Raw genomic sequence first — 20929 nt, 5'->3', positions numbered from 1 at the left:
GGGACACATTATGTGTAGAGCTTTTGCATGTGGCTAAGACTGCAAAAATGAAACTGGTTTGGGGAAATTAGTACAAATGTTGCCTACAAATGAAGAACCAATTTGTTAGCCATCCTTTGTTAGTTTAGTGACTCAGTTTCAGCAAGTGAGGGGTAACAAATGCAGGAATTTCCCTGTCACAGGGACCCCCAGCATCAGGAATATTATCTGACTACAGTTTAAAAGAAATGAGCCGCAAGGATGACTGTTTTAAGTTTAAAAATCGCTGAGATAATTAGGAAAAGGGAAGTATGAGTGTGTGTGAGAGACTGAGCATGAAAACTTTTTCTTACAAGGATAGTGAGAAGATTTATTTATGTCCAAAGTTTTGAGGTGAATAGATCTAAGGACTCTGTTGCTCAGTTCTGATCCACTTGTTTAACTTAATTTTTTCTTTTTTTCTACTTGTTGCTCTCTTTTGTTAAGTCCAGGCGCCATATTTGTATGAAAAACTTATATTGATTCTTATGGAGTTTTCTTAGATTTAATAAAAAGAGGCTGATAATGTAAAAGCCTTGGGGCAATACCGACAAAGAATAGAAGATTGCTGCCATTCTTGGGATGAGTCAGGGGAGCGGTAGACGGCTGGTTGCAAGGGGAACAAAAGAGAGGCTATAGCGAATGATTACCTCGGAATTCCCAGACAAAGCAGGATCATCACGAGCTACTAATTCTTCCTAGATCACTCTAAATACCAGGAGCTGTTCACCGGAAGGGCTGTATTATCATGCCTGGAACGAGAACTGCATGACCACTCATTCCCATTCCATGCCCATCAATGGCATTGGGATCCCGAGCTGTCAGGGAGAGTGTACCATTGATTCAGAAGAGCTGGAGACTGACCTCCTGCGACCACCTAGAAGCATGGCTGGGCAAACCTTTTCCATTAATCCTGGCAGCTTCAGATCTGACCTTCTGCTTCAGCCAGCAGACTCTGTCCAGAGCATCACCTGGACCATGTTCCAGGCATCCTGGCCTGAGTACACACTTGAGGTCCCTGGAACAGTTCCTACTGCCTTGCTGTCTAAAATATGCCTTCAGAATTGTTTTCGTTCCTTGTCTTTTAGGAAAATGTGTGTTGATTCATCACAGGAAGAGTTCCTCTTTCTTCTGTGCTCATGTGTTGTTTTGCCTTTGTCTTGCAAGCTGCAGAAGGGCATTTCAAGATCTGTGGAAGGCAGTGAAACTCAGAGGGCTACTGATGCATGGCAGACTGTAGAGACCACAGCCTCAGACACCACAGCCTCACCCTGGCAGCAATTAATCTTTCGTACAAGTGACTGCTGACACAGAGGACCACATTGTTTGGGAGGATTGTGAAGGCCACCAGCAAATCCAAAAGTTGGGAAATCAGGGTCCCAGGTTAACCTTGAGGAGTTACCACACAACAGCCTGGTGGTTGTCAATCTACATTGGTACCTAACTTGAAATTATTTGTGTATTGCTGTGATTTATATAAAAAATCCTCAAGCAACCAACTCCACCCCCAACACGTAGCTTCTTGAGTGGTTTTACGTAAATCCTAAAAATCCCATTTCAAGCTATACTGCAGTTGATTGCTGTGAAAAACATCAATTTTGTGACTCAGAAATTGAGCTTGTGCTCTGAACTGAGCATAAACTCAAATATGCAGTTGAAGTTTGCAAACAGCTAGGAGTCCATGATGCAAGCTTTCAAGGATATAGTTTAGCCTGTAACTACCACAGGGAAACAACCACATTTAAATGGCTGCAAATGAAAGCATTGGATTCAACCTTAGATTGCAGTTCTTGCAATTCCATATTCTTTTCCCTCTGTTTTAATACAGTAATACAAATAGCATTTTAATAACAGATGAAAAAACCCTTTCAAATAAATTTCCTCAGTAGTAGCTGAGTTCAGCAGAAAGATTGAGCTTGGCTATCTGCATAAAGGAATTGCAAAACTTACAAGTTCAGGAAGCTTCCAGCCCAAAGGAGTATAAAAGCACAACTGGCAGCAGCAAAGAAACAGCAAAGGGTAGAGGCTAAGGAGTTTCAACTCCAAATTTTACAGTCATGTTCTGGTTATTTTTACAATTGAAGCAGTGTACATATTTTTCTGTTTCTGTGATGTTTATGCTCTGATCTATTCATGACACTTTCTTATTATTTGTTTTCTGTTTCTGTTCTGTTCCTTCCGACTAGGCCTTCCCTGTCCCTTTCCATCCTATACACTCTGACTTCTGTTCAAATGCTGTTTCCTTTGATCCACTGCTTTCTCTGTAATAGCCAGTATTTTCAGTTAAAGAATTCAGTTAAAACATGGATTCATATCATTATATTGTCCCTTTCTACTTCTGTCCACTGTCTATCTATTTGTACACTGTCAGAATTTGTAAGTAAAATGTTGTATACACATTGCCAGACTTAGGATGCTACAAATCGTTAGCAATGATATATTATATTCCTTCTAATGTGCCTTCTATCTTGTAAATAGAGGTGATATTATTTGAATCCTAGTTGACTACCCCATTTTTTAGTAACAGATCTGGGATGTAACCCCCTGAGCTGCTGTGTTCATTGAAGATGGGGCTGCTCATCCCTCCTTAGTACTTCAAGCAAGTCCAAGGCTACATCTAAAGGTTCTCAATCACAGTCCCTGGAGGTGTTCAAGAAACAACTGGACATGGCACTTGGTGCTATGGTTTAGTTGACAAGATGGTATTCTGTCAAAGGTTGGACTCGATGATCTCAGAGGTCTCCTCCAACCTAAATGATTCTGCGATTCTGTGACCTTGTGTTAGGAGAGCAGTCCATGAGATGGAAGAGCAGCATTAAATTAGTGTGACAAAGCCAATCCTTTAAACAGTGTCATACTGAGAGATCATCAGAAAAGAGAAATTCTAAGCTCAAAATTTTTAATACTGGGTGAAACGAATGTGTACAAGATGTTTTCATTCACAGAGAATAAATTCTGAACACACAAATGTAAGTTTAGAGCTGCTATTGATGCCTGATGATTTTTGTCTTTTCTTTTTATAATATTTTTATACGCTTTCTCTTCCCTTTTACCCTCTATACACACTCCTTGTACCTAGCCCCACATGTTTATAATTCTTGTAGTCTGATATTTAGCTTAGTTTGGGGGTTTTGCAAAGTTAAAAGACCAAACATTCACAGTATCTCAAAACTAGAGGCTCCAACCTTGGATGGAGCCTTCTCTCCTGAACATAATCTGTAAACTGGACTGTAGCCTCATTTGGATGGGGGTAATTAGAATAGAGGGACAATTACTTCATCTATTAAGTTTCTTATTGGGGATTTTAGGTAGATATGCTAATTTGTGAGGTCCATAAAATTCTATATACATTGTACGGAGTGTGCATTTCGGCGTGTTTCCACCTTTGATGAGTGTTCACCTTGGATCCTATTAAATGAGGTAATATCCTTTTTTTCTCTTTACTGCTGTGTCTGCTTCATATTTCTACCAGCTGAAAAGGCACCGCTATAATAAAAAAAACTCCGACACTATTACAATAAGAATGAATGATTTGTCATTCTGTAGTGGCTGCTGAAGATTGGTAACAGCCACATGAAATTTGAATCTCTGGCAGAAATTTGAATAAAAAATCAAATCTCTGCCAGAAGGACATGATTATGGTCAGAATTTTAAAATAATTTTCAATCTTAAGTCATGTGTGCACAGGATCAGGACTTCTGATCCACTTCAGTCTACTGGATATAACTTGTGTAGTGTTCAGAAGTAATGGATTATGAGGAATGGGAGGCAACCACCATTCTCCCAAAGAGTCTGTGTGGAGGTCCTAGTTTAAGGTATCTGCAGAAACATGAGTTTGGAATATCTTTGGGTAATTTCCAAATGTGGATAAGCCATAAACATTTCTGGAATGTTGGCCTTCCCCTTGTTCTAATATTCTATCAAAAGCAAAATACTGTTTTCTGCAATATTTAGTAGCTTTTAGATAACATTCTGGAAAAACAGCATCTTTTATGGCCTATTGGATTTTTTTTCTTACTGTCTCCATTAAAACTATTTTTCCATTCACAGAGGATGGGCTTTTTTGTGATGTTTACAAACCCTGTCCCAAGGACTATTCCTGGCAGGGCGTTAGAAATCAGCCCTACTACAGTACTCCCTGTTTGTAAAGATGATGTTCAAAATTACTTATTTCATCATGGATAATCACTGTAGTCTTGCTTCCACATAATTTCCTTACTCAGGTGACAAATGCAAAAGGACTTCTAATAATAATCATGCTTTAACAGGCAGATCTTAAAAAGTAAATGGAGCTATTTCGCCCCATTTGAATTTCATGCATACAACTGGTCAGTGACAGGTCTGTCAGACAAGACCCAAACAACTACTTAATTTTTAACAGAATCACAGAATGGGTCAGGTTGGAAGGGACCCCAGTGGGTCATCTGGTCCAACCTCTCTGCTCAGACAGGATCATCCCAGAGCACATGGCACAGGATTGCATCTAGACTGTTCTGAAATATTTCTGGTGAGGGAGACTCCAAACCTCTTTGGAAAATTACATCAGATTCATCCACACAGTAAGGAAGTTCTTCCTCATATTCAAGTGGAACCTCCTGTGCATCAGTTAATAATTCTGGGGGGTTTTGTGTGGGTTTATTTGTTTTTTTCCAAGTATTTTTTTCTGCTTTTATTGCTGTTATATTGTTGTTGTTGTGGGGGTTTTGTTTCTTTCGTTCCTTTTTTTTTTTTTTTTTTTTTTTTAAATAAAACTGACAGAACTGCTTCCCTTTGGGGGAGGTTTTGGGGCCAATTGCCAGCCCTCGTCCTGCCACAAACCAGCTTCCTGGCGCCAGGGAGTCCCTCAGGACAGCCACCCACCACGCCGTACAAAAGGATTTTGTTTAAAATCATGCTTTAATGGGCAAATCTCAAAAAATGAAGCCATTCTGCCCAGTTCAAATGTCCTGCATACAACTGAGCACTGACAGATCTGCCAGAGAACACCCCAGCAACTCTCCACATTTTAACAGAATCTCAGAATTGTTAGGGTTGCAAGGGATCTCTGGAGATCATCCAGTCCAAGCCCCCTGCCAAGGCAGGGTCACCTGCAGCAGGTGACACAGGAATGTGTGCAGGTGGGTTTGGAATGTCTCCAGAGAAGGAGACTCCATGACCTCCCAGGGCAGCCTGCTCCAGTGCTCTGTCACCCCCAGTGGAAAGAAGTTCTTCATGTCAAAGGCGAACTTGAGTTTTAGTTTATGACGAACCATTCAGGGGTTTATGTGTGTAGATTTATTCGTGTCTGTGTGGTTTTTGTTTTGTTTCAGGGCTACTTTGGTGTGCTTCCCCCCCTTTTTTTGGTGGTTGTTTTTGATTTCCCCCCATTTTTTTGTTTGTTTTGGGGTAATTCTGGCACTTTTTTGTTCCTGTTCTGGGTATTTTTCTCGTTTTCTTTTGTGGTTATTTCAGTGCTTTTATGGTTGTTGCTTTGGGGCTTTTTTTTTTGTTTGGTTGTTTTGGTTTGTTTGTTTTGCTTTTTGTTCTTGTTTGTTACTTTTTGCCCCCCTTGTTCTTTTTTGGGGGGGGAGTAATTTTGGCCCTTTTTTCTTGTTCAGGTTTTTTTTTTTTCAATTTTCTTGTTTTGATTTGTTTAATTTTTGGCGCTTTTTTGTTGTTGTTGTAGTTTTGGGGCTCTTCCCCCCACCCCCTTGTTTTGTTATTATTTTGGCGCTTTTTGTTGCTGTTTTGGGGCTTTTCGTTTGTGTTTTTTTGTTTTGTTTTGGTTTCTTTTTGGTTTGTTTTTGTTTTAATCCAGCCGACAGCCCGGTTTCCCCGGGGGAGGTTTGGCGGCCAAATCCCCTCCCGGCCTCCCTCAGGAACATCCCGCCGCCCCGCGCTCCCCCCGGACCGCACCAACTGTCCGCTGAGCGGGGGGGGGAGAGGAAAACCATACCGCCCTCCCCCCCCGGCCGGCCACCGTCGCCTCCCCCTCCCCGGCCCGGCGCCGCCCCTTCGGCCAATCACATGAGCGGGCGCGGGGGCCGCCGGGAGCGGGCGCTCCCCGAGGGGCTCGGCTGAGGCGCAACATGGCGGCGCTCGGCGGGCGCTGAGCGGGGCCGGGGCGGGAGCCGCGGACAGGCACCGGCCTGGGAAGGAGGGAGCGAGTAATCCGGAGAATTGCGGAGAAAGGTGGCGGGGCCGTCTCGGGCGGCCCCGAGCGGCGGCGGCGATGGCCCAGTGCGTGCAGTCGGTGCAGGAGTTCATCCAGGACTCGTTCGTGCCCTTGGTGGCCGCGCTGTGCAGCGAGGAGGCGGAGCGGCTCACCCGGAGGAACAACCTCAGCTTCGCCGAGCTGGTCAGGCCCTTCTGCCGCCTCACCTCGGAAGGTCGGTGCCGGGAGCGGAGCGTGTTGTTTACACGGGGCGGGGGAGGCGGCGCCGCTCCCTTCCGCCCGCGGCCTCCGGGGGTCCGCACGGCTGAGCGCCCCACACCCGCTCCGGGGCCGCCGGGTGGGTGTCACCCGGAGCCGTGACAGCCTTGGCGGGGACACGCGTTTGCCGGGCTTGTCGCAGGTGACAGCTGTTAAGTCAGCTTAATTTCATTCGGTGTGTGGAGCCTGGGAAGTTTGGCTTGTCCTAGAGACATTCCGCGGCTGAAGAGGAAGGTGTCTGTAAGTTCAGCTCTTCCAGGCGGATTTTTGTCTTCCATTAAAACCACTTTTGCAGTTACCTCCTTAGTACTCGTACCTGACTCCTGCTGGATTTCACATTTGCGGTACTCAGGTGTTGAAAGTACGGCCAGTCTTTGAGAAACATTAATTGTAATTTCAGTTGCACGGCTTTGCTTTCTCTCTCCTGTAGCTTTATCCTATATGCTTTTTTTGTTGACATTTCTGCGAGTAAGACTAGTGCAAAGAAGAGGTGGGAATCGAGCTGCTTGTGTGACATCTGTAATATGACCACGTGAAGCAGCAGGAGAACTGGAGGTTGACCACTTAAAAGAAACAGTAGGATTCTTTAGCTGTGATGCTTTAACTTACTATCTAAAATCGTTTTTTTTTTTTTTGGGTTTTTTTTTAAAATTTAAGTAAGCTATGCGTTTCGAGGCGCTGCTCATCAAAATAATGTGCAGGATAGCAGTTTGAATAGAACTGCTTGTCAGAATAGTGATGCAATGACATTTGTAAGATGTAGTTTCTGGCAGACATGCAGCTCAGACTTCAGCCTCTGCATGTCATGTGCTGAGGAAAGAGCGCAAGGAAATGAAGCTTGTACTGTCATTCTCATTAGATTTTTGCATTTCTCTTGTAAAAAATAGCAACAGCTTGAAAGCTACTTGGTGTTAAAAATCTGCCTTAATTTTGTGGTGAGTCTTAGTAATTGATCAACTGTAACTTGTTTATAAATGTTTTTTGTTTTTGTCTAGCACACTCATGAGCTATGTGAAAACACAGCAGAGATAAAAATAATAGATGCAGATGCTCACATCCTAAGAGCTCTGAAGTTGATTACCTCTTTCTTTTGGTGAAAGGCTCTCAAAATGCATCTAGCAAACAAAACCAGGCAGACTATTCAAAATGAAGCATTCACTTTGAAGAATACTTAATTCTTGTGTTACTTAGTTGCAACTATTTTTTTCCAATTATTGTTACACTTAAGGAAATTGCAAACCTGACTTATCGTCAGTGTTCCCCGTGTGAAACTTGGTACAGTGGGTTCTGTTGCTGCACTGCTGTGTGTGTATTGTGATCCAGCCAGCCACAGGCCTGACTCCAGTTCCTCACTCCCAAGCGTGAGTTCCTCTTCTGACATCCTGGAAAAAGTGTTGCTGCATGCTGGCTGTAAGTTCTTGTGTTGGAAGCAGCATGTGTAGGATAAGGACAGAGACGAAGAAAAGCATGATTAAATGATCTGATCGTGGTGCAGCAGAATGTGTGTACATGACATCCCTCCACAACTGTGTGCTTTACTGCTTATGGTTATTGTTATTCAAATAGATGATTGTATTATTCTGATAACTATTTCAGGGTTCTGTTAGGAGCAATGGCCATAAGCTAAAATACAAAAAGTTCAGCTTCAGCATGAGGAAAACCTTCTTTTCATAAGGGTAGCAAAACACTGGAACAGGCTGCCCGGGGGTTGCAGAGTTTCCCTCTCTGGAGGGAAACTCTCTGGTTGCAGAGTTTTCTCTCTGGAGACACTCCAAACCCACCAGAATGGTTCCTGTGTTACCTGCTCGAGGTGACTGCCTGGGAAGGGGGGTTGGTCTAGATGATCTCCAGAGGCCCCTTCCAACCCTAACAATTCTGTGATTCCATAATTCTGTTTTGGTGTCTTCATTTCTAAGCATAGAAATGAAGGGAGTGTGAAATGCTGTCCATTTAAAATTAATCCTCAACTCTTTACTTAATGGCTATTTTATTGAATTTGTAATATAAAATTGGATTGATTGGTATTTCATCCCTTTAGAAATTAGCTGTCCCTTATGCAAAATTCTAAAGTACTTTTATTGCTTCCTGGACTCTTCTATAACTTGAAAAGCTTAGCCATGGATTCCCTTTTGCATTTTTAGGGTCCTGTTACGATCCACATTTTTCTCTGAAATTAGGAGTTACTTGGCTTATGAGCTAACTGAAGGCTGTGTATTCATCAGTATTCTTGTGTAGAGAAGCAGTGCAGTTATAAAACGAATTTGCTGATACATGTGCAAAACAATTCTGATAAACGGGAACTAAGCTGAGCTCTCTACTGTGCACATATCAGTTGTCCTACATGTGTTAACAGAGATGTGAAGAACCAGAACACTGCTTGATTCTTCAGCTAGTGTAAAACCACACACTGCTGAGGTTGCTCAATCCAAGGAGGCCAGATTCTATGTAATTTCAAGTAGAACCCCACAAAGATATGTCATGTAGATGTAGGGGGCCGCCCTCTGCACTAATCAGTATTTAATCTGACTTGCTAATGTTGGTGTAGCCAAAAATACCTTTGCAATACAGCAAATTGTGATGGTAGGATATCCTGAGCACAGATACAGAGTGCTCTGTCCTGTAATTTTTAGCCTCTTGACTTCCGTAAGTAAATTGCCTCCTGTTACTGAAGGAGAAATGTGTAAAAAAAGTGAGAGGACAGCTTTACTGTATCCATAAATCTTTACTTTAGAGGACAGCAAAACTGAAACCCTTCCCAAAATTTGAAGTTCCTTTAATAAAAGAAATCAAAAGTATATTGAAGATTTTATGCCTTCATATTTATTCTCAAAGTGGCTCTCTTTCTTAACTGTTGTGTTTGTTAGCAACAATTGATGCCTAATTTAACAAGTGTATGCATTATGTAGACAGGCTTTCTTTAAAATAGGATCCTCTTTTTAAGAATCTTTAAAAAAAACCTCTATGAACTAATACTGTCTTAATGGGAAAGAGAATTACAGTGTACACTTGAATTAGCAAGTATCGCTTTAAGATAGCATTGGTTACTATTAAACCAAAGTGTTTGACCTTAAAAAAAAAAAGGCGGGGAGCTTCTGATAACTATCTGATTCTTAGCCTTAAATATGTGCAAGATGTAAGGAAGTATAATGGGAGCACTGTGCTTATTGGACCTTACTGCGATGTTGGGAATTCCTTGTTCATGCATATCTTAGCATCTGATTGTTTTCAACTTCTGATGAGAATGATATTGTTCTAATATATGCTACTGCTGCCACATTTGGCAAAGTACTTTCTGAAATGATCTTGTAAACTCTTGAAGGAAATTTATAACACTAGATGTTTTTTATTGAATATTAAGACAAGCGCTTTTTGAGGTTCCAAGTGTGTCTGTTATTTCAGTCCTTAACATTGAACATATGCCGGAGATGTCATCTGCCTTCTGTGTGGAAATACGGTTGCTCTTCGTTATTATGGCTGTTGTATTTTAGGACAGACACCAAGGATGAATTGTAGCTCTGGTGAAGCTGCACTGGTGAAGGTGAACTACTTTCCTAGTTGTTTGTCCCTGCCACTTCCTTTACATTTGATAACTTCAGCATTGTATGGCAGTAGGGTTGATAATTTACCTATGTGATAAGATGGAAAAAACCAACCCAAAACAACTTCTTCAGCTTTCTGATAGAAATGCTGAGCTGGACAGGTTAAATTTAGCCAGCACAATTGCCCTTCCCTATGTTGACATACCCTTATGATATACAAGTTCAGTCTGAAACATATAGCTGAAAAACTTGCACATTTTCAGGTTGTTTTTGGCAGGATGAGTTTTCTAACCTGCTTTCCTGTGTTTTCCTATGAGCTTGAGTGCTGGGTAAAGGTTGGGAGTGAATATGTGATGGAGGAAGGTAGAACTATGCAGTCAGGATTTGAACCGCATTAGAAATTTGTTTTAACATTTAAGATGGATTGTAAACAAATCTAGTGTGGTCTGACTTTAGCTGTTCACTTGTACTTTTGAAAAGGCTTGTGGAAAAGTTGTGGAGTGCTTTGCAGGCTGGAGGAGATGGAATACTCAATTTCAGACCTTTACAGCGTGATTTCTGTGGTTAGTTGAAAGATGAGAACATCAAGGATTTTCCTTTGTGCTGCCTTTTATATGCTATACAGGGATTTGTGAAAATAAGATGTGGAGGAGTCAAGGCCTGTACTGTGGGGCACGTGGTAGCACCAGGTGGCTTAGGCAGCCACAGTCAGTGTGTCCTGCCTGCACTCACAGTCTGGCTTGCTTGGTGGTAGTGCCTCTGGTTTGAAATAGGGGAAAATTACATGAAAAATCACAGCAGGCCCAGAATTGTAATGAGTGTTGAAAATGTTGTGAATATTCTTTTAAAAACAGATGGCTTGAGGGAGCAAGTTTTGCATAGATTATACAAAGGAAGCTATAGTATTAAAAGTCATAGAATGGTTTAAGTTTAAAGGGACCTTAATGAACATCTAGTTCTTCACCTTGCCATGGTCAGGATCATCTTCCACTAGACCAGGTTGCTCACATCCCCATCCAGCCAGGCCTTGAACTGTTCCAGTGTTGGGGCATCCACAGCTTTTTTGGGAAACCTGTTCCAGTGCTTCACCACGCTTACAGTAAAGAATTTCTTCCCAATATCTGATCTAAATTTGCCCTCTTTAAGTTTTGAACCATTCCCACTTGTCCTGTCACTACATGCACTTGCATCTCCCCAGCTCTCTTGCAAGCTCTCTTTAGGTACTGGAAGGCTTCTCTAAGGGCTCTCCAGAGCCCTGTCTTCTCCAGGATGAGCAATCCCAACTCTCTGAGCCTGTCTTACAGGATATGTTCATTTTGGATGAATGAAAGCTGTGTTTATCCCTGTCAAGTTTCTTAAATGCTATTTACTGTGTGCTGGGGGTTTCTTGGAAACTGGTGATTCCTTGAAACGTGATGTCATGTGAAATCCATCCATGGTTCCTCTAGCTTTCCTGTGAAAGTTATGTTCCACAAGGAAGGGGATGCATCAGTACAGGATGTGCATGTACTATGTTACAGGGAGGGGATACTCTTACACACTAAGATCCTATGCTCTGCTTTAATCAATCTGCCTAGGTGAGCCTAATGTTGAACATGAAGTAACTTTTTGTTATCACCTTCACCCCTCCATTTTTAATAGTCATGCAGTCCATAGGCTGTGATGTAGAATTGATAATGGAGAGATTTAGTGGCGTAATCGTTACTCTTTTTCCAATACATTTTTTCTTTAATTTATGACAACTGTTTTAACTGTCTGTTATATTCCTCAACAAATCCTTTTCTTTTTCCCTTTTAGTTCACATGAGAGATCCTAATAATCAGCTTCACATCATTAAAAATTTGAAGATTGCTGTCAACAACATCATTACTCACCCCCCTCAGCCTGGTGCCATTCGGAAACTTTTGCATGATGTTGTGTCTGTCAGTCAGCCTGCTGAAGGACTGGTAGCTAATGTGATCACAGCTGGAGATTATGATCTCAACATTAGTGGTATGTAATGATATTGTATTTTTCATAATGTGAACTGAAATTGGCTGTAAGGTTTCTAACCTTCATTTCAGCTTTGTGGCATGTACTAAAATTATTCACAGTTGATCAGTTTTGAGTCATTGCTTTCCCTGAAATTTTGGATTTATCAAATAGTTTTGGTTTTATATAATGCTGAAAGAGTGGTTGAATTTAATAATTTTAATCTTCCTAATGTTTTAATTCCTCTGAACTTGTGTTAAATCATTATTTTAATGTAGCAATTACTGATGCTTTGGTTTTGTTATTTCTTGTTACAAAACTGATACAGTGACTTGTACTTGGCTTAATACATATCAGAACTTATTTACAGTGTTGGTACTAATGTACAGCTTTATTTTGAAGTTAGTCCTCCTGCCTTCTTTTATTTTTATGATAAAGTCCTAAAAAGTTTAAGGAAAAAGGATTTTGAGGAAAGGTGCATGACTCCTTTGATTCTTTGTCTTTTATGGTTTTTTTCCTTATATGAAACTCAGACTTCATATTTCACTGTCTAAATGACTAGAGTATTCTAAAAACATTTTTTTCTCAGATCTCTGAGGGATGAGGCATTGTGAATAATGCTAAATGAGACCTGATCTTATGAGCTGAGAAGATTAAACTCCTCCCAATTAAGACCCTAATCCATTAAAACCTCTGAGCACATACTTAGTTCAAAGCATGTATGCACTGCCCTATTTAAACATGCGTGATTTATTGTATTTAAAGTTCAGCCTGCAGTGAAGAGTTTGGCTCTGCTATAGCAAGAGACTGATAAAACTTCATCAGGAACTTCATGAGGATTAGTAACTGATGTTGCTGTAGTAGATTTTTTTTTTTAATGTTGATGGAAAAGTGGCATAATTCTTACATCTTTGATACCTAATTTATGAGGTACATCTTTCAACTTGAAGTCAAGTGTTGGTAACAAAGGAAAAGACCTGAGCCTGGATACCTCTTGTTTTTGAGATCTGTTGAAAACCCCACATCTTTTTTGATTTCTATGTCTTTGTTTATAGGTCACATTGGTGAATTGCCATTTTGTTATGAAAGTTTTTCTGATGGAGAGTTTGCTTCAATTCTAGAGATGGAAAGACCCTAAGAAAGCAGAATGGTTTCAGTGAAGAGACTTTCCCATAAGGTTTCTAATGATCTCAGTTTACCTCAGAGTGAGGTGTTGAAAGAAGGGAAAAAAAGAGTGGCTATATTAAGCCATGTCTTGTAGTTATAGAAGCAAATGTCTCATTTTGTTTTCCGTATTTGCTTCTGGAGCCTCGGATGTACCAATTACTGTGTTTGACTGTCTTCTGTCTCTCAGTGATTAGGATCTCATTTCCTTTCAGACTGGCTATATGCTTATTTGGCAGGAGAAGTATGAGCTGCTTAGGATCATACAGAAGGACAAAATCCTGTAATACCTTTGTAGTTCAATGGAACCCTGTTTCAGGGTTTTAGCACAAAATACTGGCATTGTTCTTGGAGAAGGAACTTGTGTCCCATTACATTGTAAGAGGGTATGAGGAAGTATCAAGTAGGGTTCCTTTATGCTTAGATGACTATGCATATTTACTAAGACATTTAGGGCTTTCTTCTCAACTTTTCTTAGAGCATTTTATTCAAACCAATGGATGTATTCATTCCTGACAGCAGATTGTAATAATTTTGCATGTAAATGTGAAATACTCTTATCAGTTCTTTAATTTGTTTTTTTGGGGGTGAATTAGTTTTCCAGGATAATGATATTAAATGATATTTATATATAATTTAATGATGATGAAGTGCAGTCTGTTTTGAAGAGAGACACAAACATTAAGAAGCTGAGGTATGACTGTTTCTGGCACTGGGGTCAAGACCCAGCACTTTTTATCAGAAGTTTTGGAACTGCTGTGTTGTATTGATTTGTTTCTAATCCTTCGTTACAATTCTTGTTTAATATTCTTGTAGTTCCATAATCTAGTGCTGAGAGACTTGTTTGATTGCTGAAAAGTTGCTTATGTTCAGCCATGCCTGCTTTTCCTGTGTACTGATGCATGTAGAAAGTGAAAAAAATGATCCCACTAAAGAATTAAATTATTTGAGAGAAGAAAAAAAAAATTCAGCTGGATCAGTTCCCTGACTCTGTTTGTTCAGGGTTGCATGGTGTGAATGCTGGCATAAGGCACTGGAGGAACATGACTGAGATGAAGGAGAATGTTGGGGCAATCACTTTCAGCAGCTAATGCATTCAGCTACTTTAAACTAGTATTATAGATGGGGAAATCTCACAAGTTAGTGCCTTAGATTTAGAGTATCTTCCAACTAGTAAAACAGAAGTAACATCTGGCTATAACTTAAATCTTTGCTACTTGATAGAATTTCCATTTTTGTTCAAGTCTAGAATTGGGGCCAAACTAGAAATTAATATTGATTTCCATTAAAGTACACTGTCAAATGTTGAGGAGCCTGAAATGTTCATGATTAAGGTTAGCTGGAATCAAATCTCTTCAGTGCCCTTGATGAGCCTGCATGATGCATAGATTTTTTTTTTTTCCTACTTCACGCTACCAGAGTGTAAAAGCCAAGAGTATGTTTGCATCTGACCCTTTTTAGTATAATAATATCATGTTTTTTCTATCAGATCGCTCAGTTAAAGCTAGTGTTCCTTGGTACAGTAATTGGAAAGAGACACTGATGGAACTGAACACATCCACGTTTTATTCAGGTATTTTTTTGTGGTTGGTGCCGATTTGCCAAATTGCCCTTTACTCCTTTTCCATGTGCCCCATCCACCTTTCCTTACCATCTGGTACAACTGTTTAGCACTTTTCTGGACGTAGATGTGTGTTCCTCCATTTTTTTCCCCTAACTGAAAAATCAGTGGTGGTGGTTGTTTTAATTTTTCTTTTAATCACATTTCTGCTCTTGTTAATCAAAATCATCTGGTCTTTCCATACAATCAAAAAGGGTGGTGGTGGTAAATTACCTGATGCTGTAAAAACACTGGATGGTTCGATCCTATGGAACTGTGTACTGTCACTGTGCTGTATTTCAAATGTACTTTCTGCTTCTCTAGAGAACTTCCTTCTCAGAGGATAGTAACACTTTTTAAGGTGGAACTCAAGTGCTGACTGTACTTAGAGTACATATGCCTGTGCTCTGTTGATGTTATTTCTGGAGTATGACTGTTAGAAAAAGCTTCCTAATATATTTTTATGTAGCTTATAAGACTTATTGCTAACTTATTGCTACCAAACTACATTGGCTACTGGCCTCTCAAGGCTCTGTGCTGTGGTCTATAAGAGCCAGGTTTTGATGTTTTGCAGTTTTAGCTATTAATATAGTTTACCTTTGGTTAATAATAGCTATCCTTTCAACAGTGTCTGTTCAGATACTGCTAAATGCCTAAGGAGTATAAAACTTCATGAAGTAGAATTTCTGTTGTTAAGCTGTTATGTAAAAATATTACTTACAATTTTTTTCTTAACAAGTTCTGAACATGTTAGCAAGTTTGCCAACACTTCAGTTTTGTTCTAGCGTACTGGAAAAATGCAAAACATACAGGTCTGGGTACCTAAATGATGCAGTGTTCTTATGCACTGCTGTAACATGTTATGAGATGTTACAGTGGTGAAATTCTTTTCAAATACTGCTTTTGTTTTGAATATGGTGTGTGTTTATCAAGTATCTATGATACATGATGACAGCCCTGTAAATGCTCAAATGAGTCCTGTTAATGTTGTGGTTGTGTAGAGGGAATCCACTTGCCTTTGAGGCCACTTCCAAGGTTTCTAGTAGCCTAATGAGAAAAGAGGGTGGGGGAGCCAGTCCACAAAACAAAGTAGTACTTCCCTGTTTGTAACTGTCATTTTTTTAAAAAATGTTTTTTTTTTCTTTTGCTGTGATTCAGCTGTAAAACAGGAGTGAAAATTTGAAGACAGTGCTTGAAACTACAGTGTGGTTGAAAATTCTGCCTTAGGTTGTTTAACAGTGTTTGCGTTAAACCCGAGTTACTGCACGGCTTGTTATACTTGTGAAAAATGTGTGTGAGTCACTTTCTTATGGCTTGTTTTTAATAATAGCAAGCTGTGTTTTCCTTAATTTAAATAGTTGGCATGTTTAAATGTAAGATTCAGTAAAGCCAAGAGCTTTTTATACTGTGGATGAGTGCTCAGAGAGCAGTTTCTAGAAAGGCTGTAATCAAAAGCTGGAAGTTTGTCTTCTATTAATCTTTTTTCTTTTTTTTTTAATGTGAGATGTGCTGACTGCTAGAATGATTTCAGTTATGAAGTGTGACTATATCTGACTTCTGTGTGTCTGAAGCCAATCTAAGACATGACAACGTAGGATTAAACACAATGCATTAAATGAATGTCCTAGAAGATAACTGCAAAATAAAAATTAACCTGTTTCCTAAAGTCAGCTTAAGAAATCAAGTTGGTGTTTTGGCTTGGTTTTTTTTTTGAGGTGGTGCATGAGAGCTTTAGAAAGCATTAGAAATTTTTATGGGACTAAAGTCTAGCAATGTGGGTTTTTTAGGGTCATAGAAAGAAAACACCTTCAGATTTTCCTACAATTTTTTTTTCTCTACTAGTTACTGCTTTCTAGTTTGCAGGTGAGTTGACACTAGATTCTAGTTACTTCACTGTGAAAATAAAGTTTTTGAAAGTGGATTGATGTTGCCCTGGGGATCTAGGGAAAGGAGTTGAAGAATGAAGATGGCATGAAACAGGCTTAATAGAAGAAATAGTAGTTAATTGTTTGACCCATAGCTGGAGTGGAAAGAAATGGACAATATTAGGTTCACGTATTTTTTTGATGTCGCAGACATCCTTGGTTTCCCTTGATTTGTTACTCTAAGGAAAATGCAATCTGTATTGTAAAAGGGCATTTAACATGGCATGTTAAAATTTTAAGGCATTAATGGCACAATTTGGATCTGAGGTTTTATTTTCTTGGATCTTTGCTGGCTGAAGTGTTTATTTTAACAAGGCATGGGAAGGGGACTTCTGTCAAGCCAAGTCAACACTTGCAGAAAACAGGCACGATAGGGTTTTGCTAATCCTTAGCTCCTCTACATACTCAAAAATTAATTTTGTTTCTTGGTCAATTCTTACATCCCTAGCCCAGAAATTCAATGACTGCTAGAAAAATTTATTTCCCTCTTTGCCAAATGTATGGGTGTTTAAACAGGTTGGTAGAGAGTAGTCAGTTTAACAAGGAGTGAATGCATTTCAGCCTACAGTGTTGAGGAATGTGGTGTTCAAGGTGCTATTCAGTTTCACCGGATTTGATTCAAGTGTTACTGTTTCTTCTACTTGTGTAGCATCTAAAATACTTTTTCCTTGGACTGTACTCCCTTCTTTCCCCTGCCATGCAAACCTTGTCAGAGTTTGCAAGCTTCACTTTTAGGTGTAGTCTTTCATACTTCCTTTTCATTAATGGGTAAACAGGTTTCATTGAATAGTCTAATTTGTCCTATTTTATTGTGTATTTCAGCTACTACTCCTTGGTTTGAGTCTTACAGAGAGTGCTTTCTTCAGTCCATGCCTGCATCAGATCATGAATTCTTAAACCACTACATTGCATGTATCCTTTGAGTATTAGAGACTGCTCCAGGGAAGCCTGTTACAAAACGTAATGTAGGAGACTCTTCCTTTTTTTGCAGTAAATCTTTTGCAATTTGGGTTTGAAGCCTATATATTTTTTCAACGTCTGACTACAGAGACTGATTCCAAAAGGGCGTCAGTGTTTTCTCTATGGTTGTTTGGTCTGAGTGTTTTTGTGCTGTTCGTATTGGGGTTTTTCCCCTTCTCCACACACTCTTTTTGTGGCGAGGTGAGCTCAGAGCCAGTACTTGTAAATGAAACTCCATCATCCTAAGACACTTTCTGCTCTAGCTCTTTAGGCATCTGTTGACTGTCCCTTATCTACAACAGGGGAATGTGTGTTTGGGATGCATCTACTGCTTTTTAATAGCTTTTTGCATGCCAATGGAGTTGTGGAGGTTGAGGAGAGGGAGGGTGTTTTGGAAAATTGGTCAACTTAGAGCTATTCTGGACAAAAAGAAGTCTGGAAAGACTGGAACAATGCCTGAATGATTTCACTTTTTTCTTTTTTACCAAAGCTTAGGCCCAATTTGCTTGTCTACAGGGAAATTAAAAATAATCAGTGTTTCATGATGTAGCTGGTGTTTAGCTTTACAGTAATTATAATGCTGCAGGTTTCATGACACTGTTCCTAACTCTCTACTGTACATTATAATTTCAGTATGGTGGAAAGTTAATGGCCACACTTGTGCAGAATTAACTTCACAAAATACTGATTCTGAATTTTAGTAGCATTTGAAGTATAACTTTGCTTTCTGGCTTCTCTGAATTAATGGCTTCTGATTTGGTGAGTAGATGCAGCAGAGCAGGATGTTCCTTACTAATGACTGTGTAGTTGCATTGAGGTAAAAATCTGAACAGTTCTGCTTTTTACTTGAGTGATGTTGCTGTGTTTGTGAATATTGGTCATCGCTGTTGTTCAGGTGATTACTTAAAGCTCCAGCTCTCCTTGGAAGGTGAAAACTGAAATACAGTGGGGTTGAATTTCAGCTACATGTTTGCTATGTGAACATCTGGTCACTATCTAAAATATTAAATGAGCTGTAGTGTAGCAGCTTACACTTAGATTCACTGTCAGAATTGGAGCAAACTCCTGTTGCATCTCATTTTACAGATATTAATTAACCACTAGTTTTTTATGGAGACTAAGGGCAAATTCTAATTGCACATACTTTTGTTGTAGCATGTTTTATGTGCTTAAGTATTGTACTAATCAATTCAGTTTTATACACTTCCTGCTTTATTCTGTGATCAGTGGTTGTCCCTGTGTTCTTTGAGTATATATCCTTAATAATGAATTCAGGTATGCTGGTAGTTTCTTCTAGTGAACCTGACCCTGTGGAGCAGTTCCTGAAGCTGTCCCAAGAACAACATCGGATTCAGCACAGTAGTGAATACTCATATCCCAAGTGGTTTATACCAAACACGCTCAAATATTATGTGTTACTGCATGATGTGAGCGCAGGAGAAGAACAAAGGTAGGTTATCTGCCTTCAGTGAACTTAGAGATGAGCTCTTTGACTGAAATGTTTACATTGATAAATTCTGTTGAGATTAGACATGCAACAGGATCTATTAACCATTATGCTATTATCAGGGCAGATTTTTAAAAGTATTATTTTCATATCTTGTGTTCATGTAAAATGAAACAAATCATAATGGATTGTCTTAAAAATAGGACAATTTTCCTTTTAAGTACTATGTATAATAGTCTCAAATAGCTTGTTGCAGTACACAGTTTAAAGTTAGTTTGATATCAAGACAGGATAAATGTTGTTTTACTGTTTCAGAGCTGACTCCATTTATGAAGAGATGAAACAGAGGTATGGAACTCAGGGTTGCTATTTGCTGAAAATAAATTCTCGGGTGTCTAATAGAGGAGCAGACGAACAGATACCAGATCCTTGGAGTCAATACCTTCAGAAAAACACTATCCAGAACCAGGTATTACCGTATTCTAAAACCAGTTTTTAAGGCGCATATGAAAGTCTATTTTAGTTGCATTAAGTTTCGCCTTAGTGTTACATGTGTATTTCCACAGAAGGAGCTAATAGGCAGACAGGATACTTCTGACACAGGTATGACTTTTTGTGAGGGCATAAGATGAGTCCTCAGTAAGAACTGTCCTCTGTGCTACTTAATATGACAGTAAGGAGCACTGAAATACTGGACTGTCTGAAATAGAATGACAGAAGCACAGAAATAATAGACTTGTGCCTTAAGAGCTGTAAGAGGAAGTAACCTCAGAAATGTCCTGTTTGTAGTAGCTTTCTGCTTTCATTTTTATTTGTCTTATTGTGGTGGTTTTGATTGGCCCAAAACATCAGTAAAGTATTTCTAACATCTAGGAGAAATTTGGACCCCTCAGAAGCTGTTGTGGTAGGCCTGGGGGGGTGTCTGAGGGGTGGGGAGTGGCACAAAGATGGCTCAAACAAAATAGTGTGAACAAAAATAGTGTATGAAAAGTTTATTTTTGCCTTTCATTTATCCTCCAACTCTTTTAGGTAATTAAATCACTTTTTTGCAACTTTAAGTGGAACCTGTTTGCCCTCTTTTCGTGCATCCTTCTGACAATGTCCTATCTCATTTGACTCACGAGTTTGATGTGTATTTTTACAGTTTTTTTCTGTAGCAAGAGAGAGCTGGAGTGTCAGCGTTTAGTCAGGGTCAAACCCTGACATTATTCACTCTTAAATTTTTTTTCCTGGGCCTTCTGCACTTCACTAAATAGTGTGGGTGTGTTGTTTTGTGGGACTAAGTTGTGATAACTTCTTGTGGTCTAGCCTGGTCTATCATCTGCTAAGATTGCAACTGGTAGTGTGTTTTGAGTTTCCCGTAAATGTCTGTATTTTTGGCTTTAGAACCAAAAATACTCTTTGTTTGCTTTTGACTGACCTGCAGTTATAACTCCTTATAATTAAAAGGTTTTTGGAATCAGATTTCTTTACCAAATGTAGCTGGTACTGGAAAGTCAAAACGTTTCATATTCTCTAAGCTAAGAGGATCAGTGAGTTATAGTCCACCATAAACTAATCAGATATTTTTCTTTTTTGCTGTCCCATGTCAACTGTGTAGTATAGTTTTTTGTGTGTGTGTGTGTGTGAGCTTATTCAGGAACTGCTTTAGGGTATATATTTCTGCTACTGTAGGCATTGCTGTGTAAGAGTTGGAGTTGCTTTGGTTGACAGGGAAGCTAGCTGAGCAAGTCAGAAGGTACTTGCTTCATTTGGTTAATATAACTTCCATCTTTAAAATAAGGCAATTTCTTAAAGCCTCAGAAACTATTTAGACAAGTTAATATGTATGAACAAGCATGCTGTTGTAGTAATTCATTTAGCTTCCTGAAGTTTACAACTGCTATTTACTGA

The 20929-nt window shown here is 39.6% G+C and overlaps 1 protein-coding gene across 4 annotated transcripts in view; it reads left to right on the top strand.

The window, feature by feature from the left end:
- Positions 1-6043: 6043 nt before the first annotated feature.
- Positions 6044-20929, top strand: part of TRAPPC8 (trafficking protein particle complex subunit 8) — a 53317-nt gene continuing 38431 nt past the window's right edge. For 2 of the 4 annotated variants that reach the window (XM_085052746.1, XM_085052745.1), the window contains exons 1-6: positions 6044-6386; positions 11767-11961; positions 14594-14677; positions 17452-17541; positions 18865-19039; positions 19352-19505. In XM_085052746.1, coding sequence (XP_084908872.1) covers positions 6230-6386; positions 11767-11961; positions 14594-14677; positions 17452-17541; positions 18865-19039; positions 19352-19505 — 855 coding nt within the window. In that variant the 5' untranslated portion in view covers positions 6044-6229. The remainder of the gene's footprint in view (positions 6387-11766; positions 11962-14593; positions 14678-17451; positions 17542-18864; positions 19040-19351; positions 19506-20929) is intronic. The other 2 variants (XM_085052749.1, XM_085052747.1) reach the window with 1 other exon arrangement.

This window comes from Lichenostomus cassidix, chromosome 2 (genome assembly GCF_008360975.1).
Source record: "Lichenostomus cassidix isolate B80296 chromosome 2, HeHo_3.0, whole genome shotgun sequence".
Taxonomy (NCBI): domain Eukaryota; kingdom Metazoa; phylum Chordata; class Aves; order Passeriformes; family Meliphagidae; genus Lichenostomus; species Lichenostomus cassidix.
Note: the sequence above shows the minus strand (reverse complement) of the source record. Positions and strands in the feature narration are given on the sequence as shown.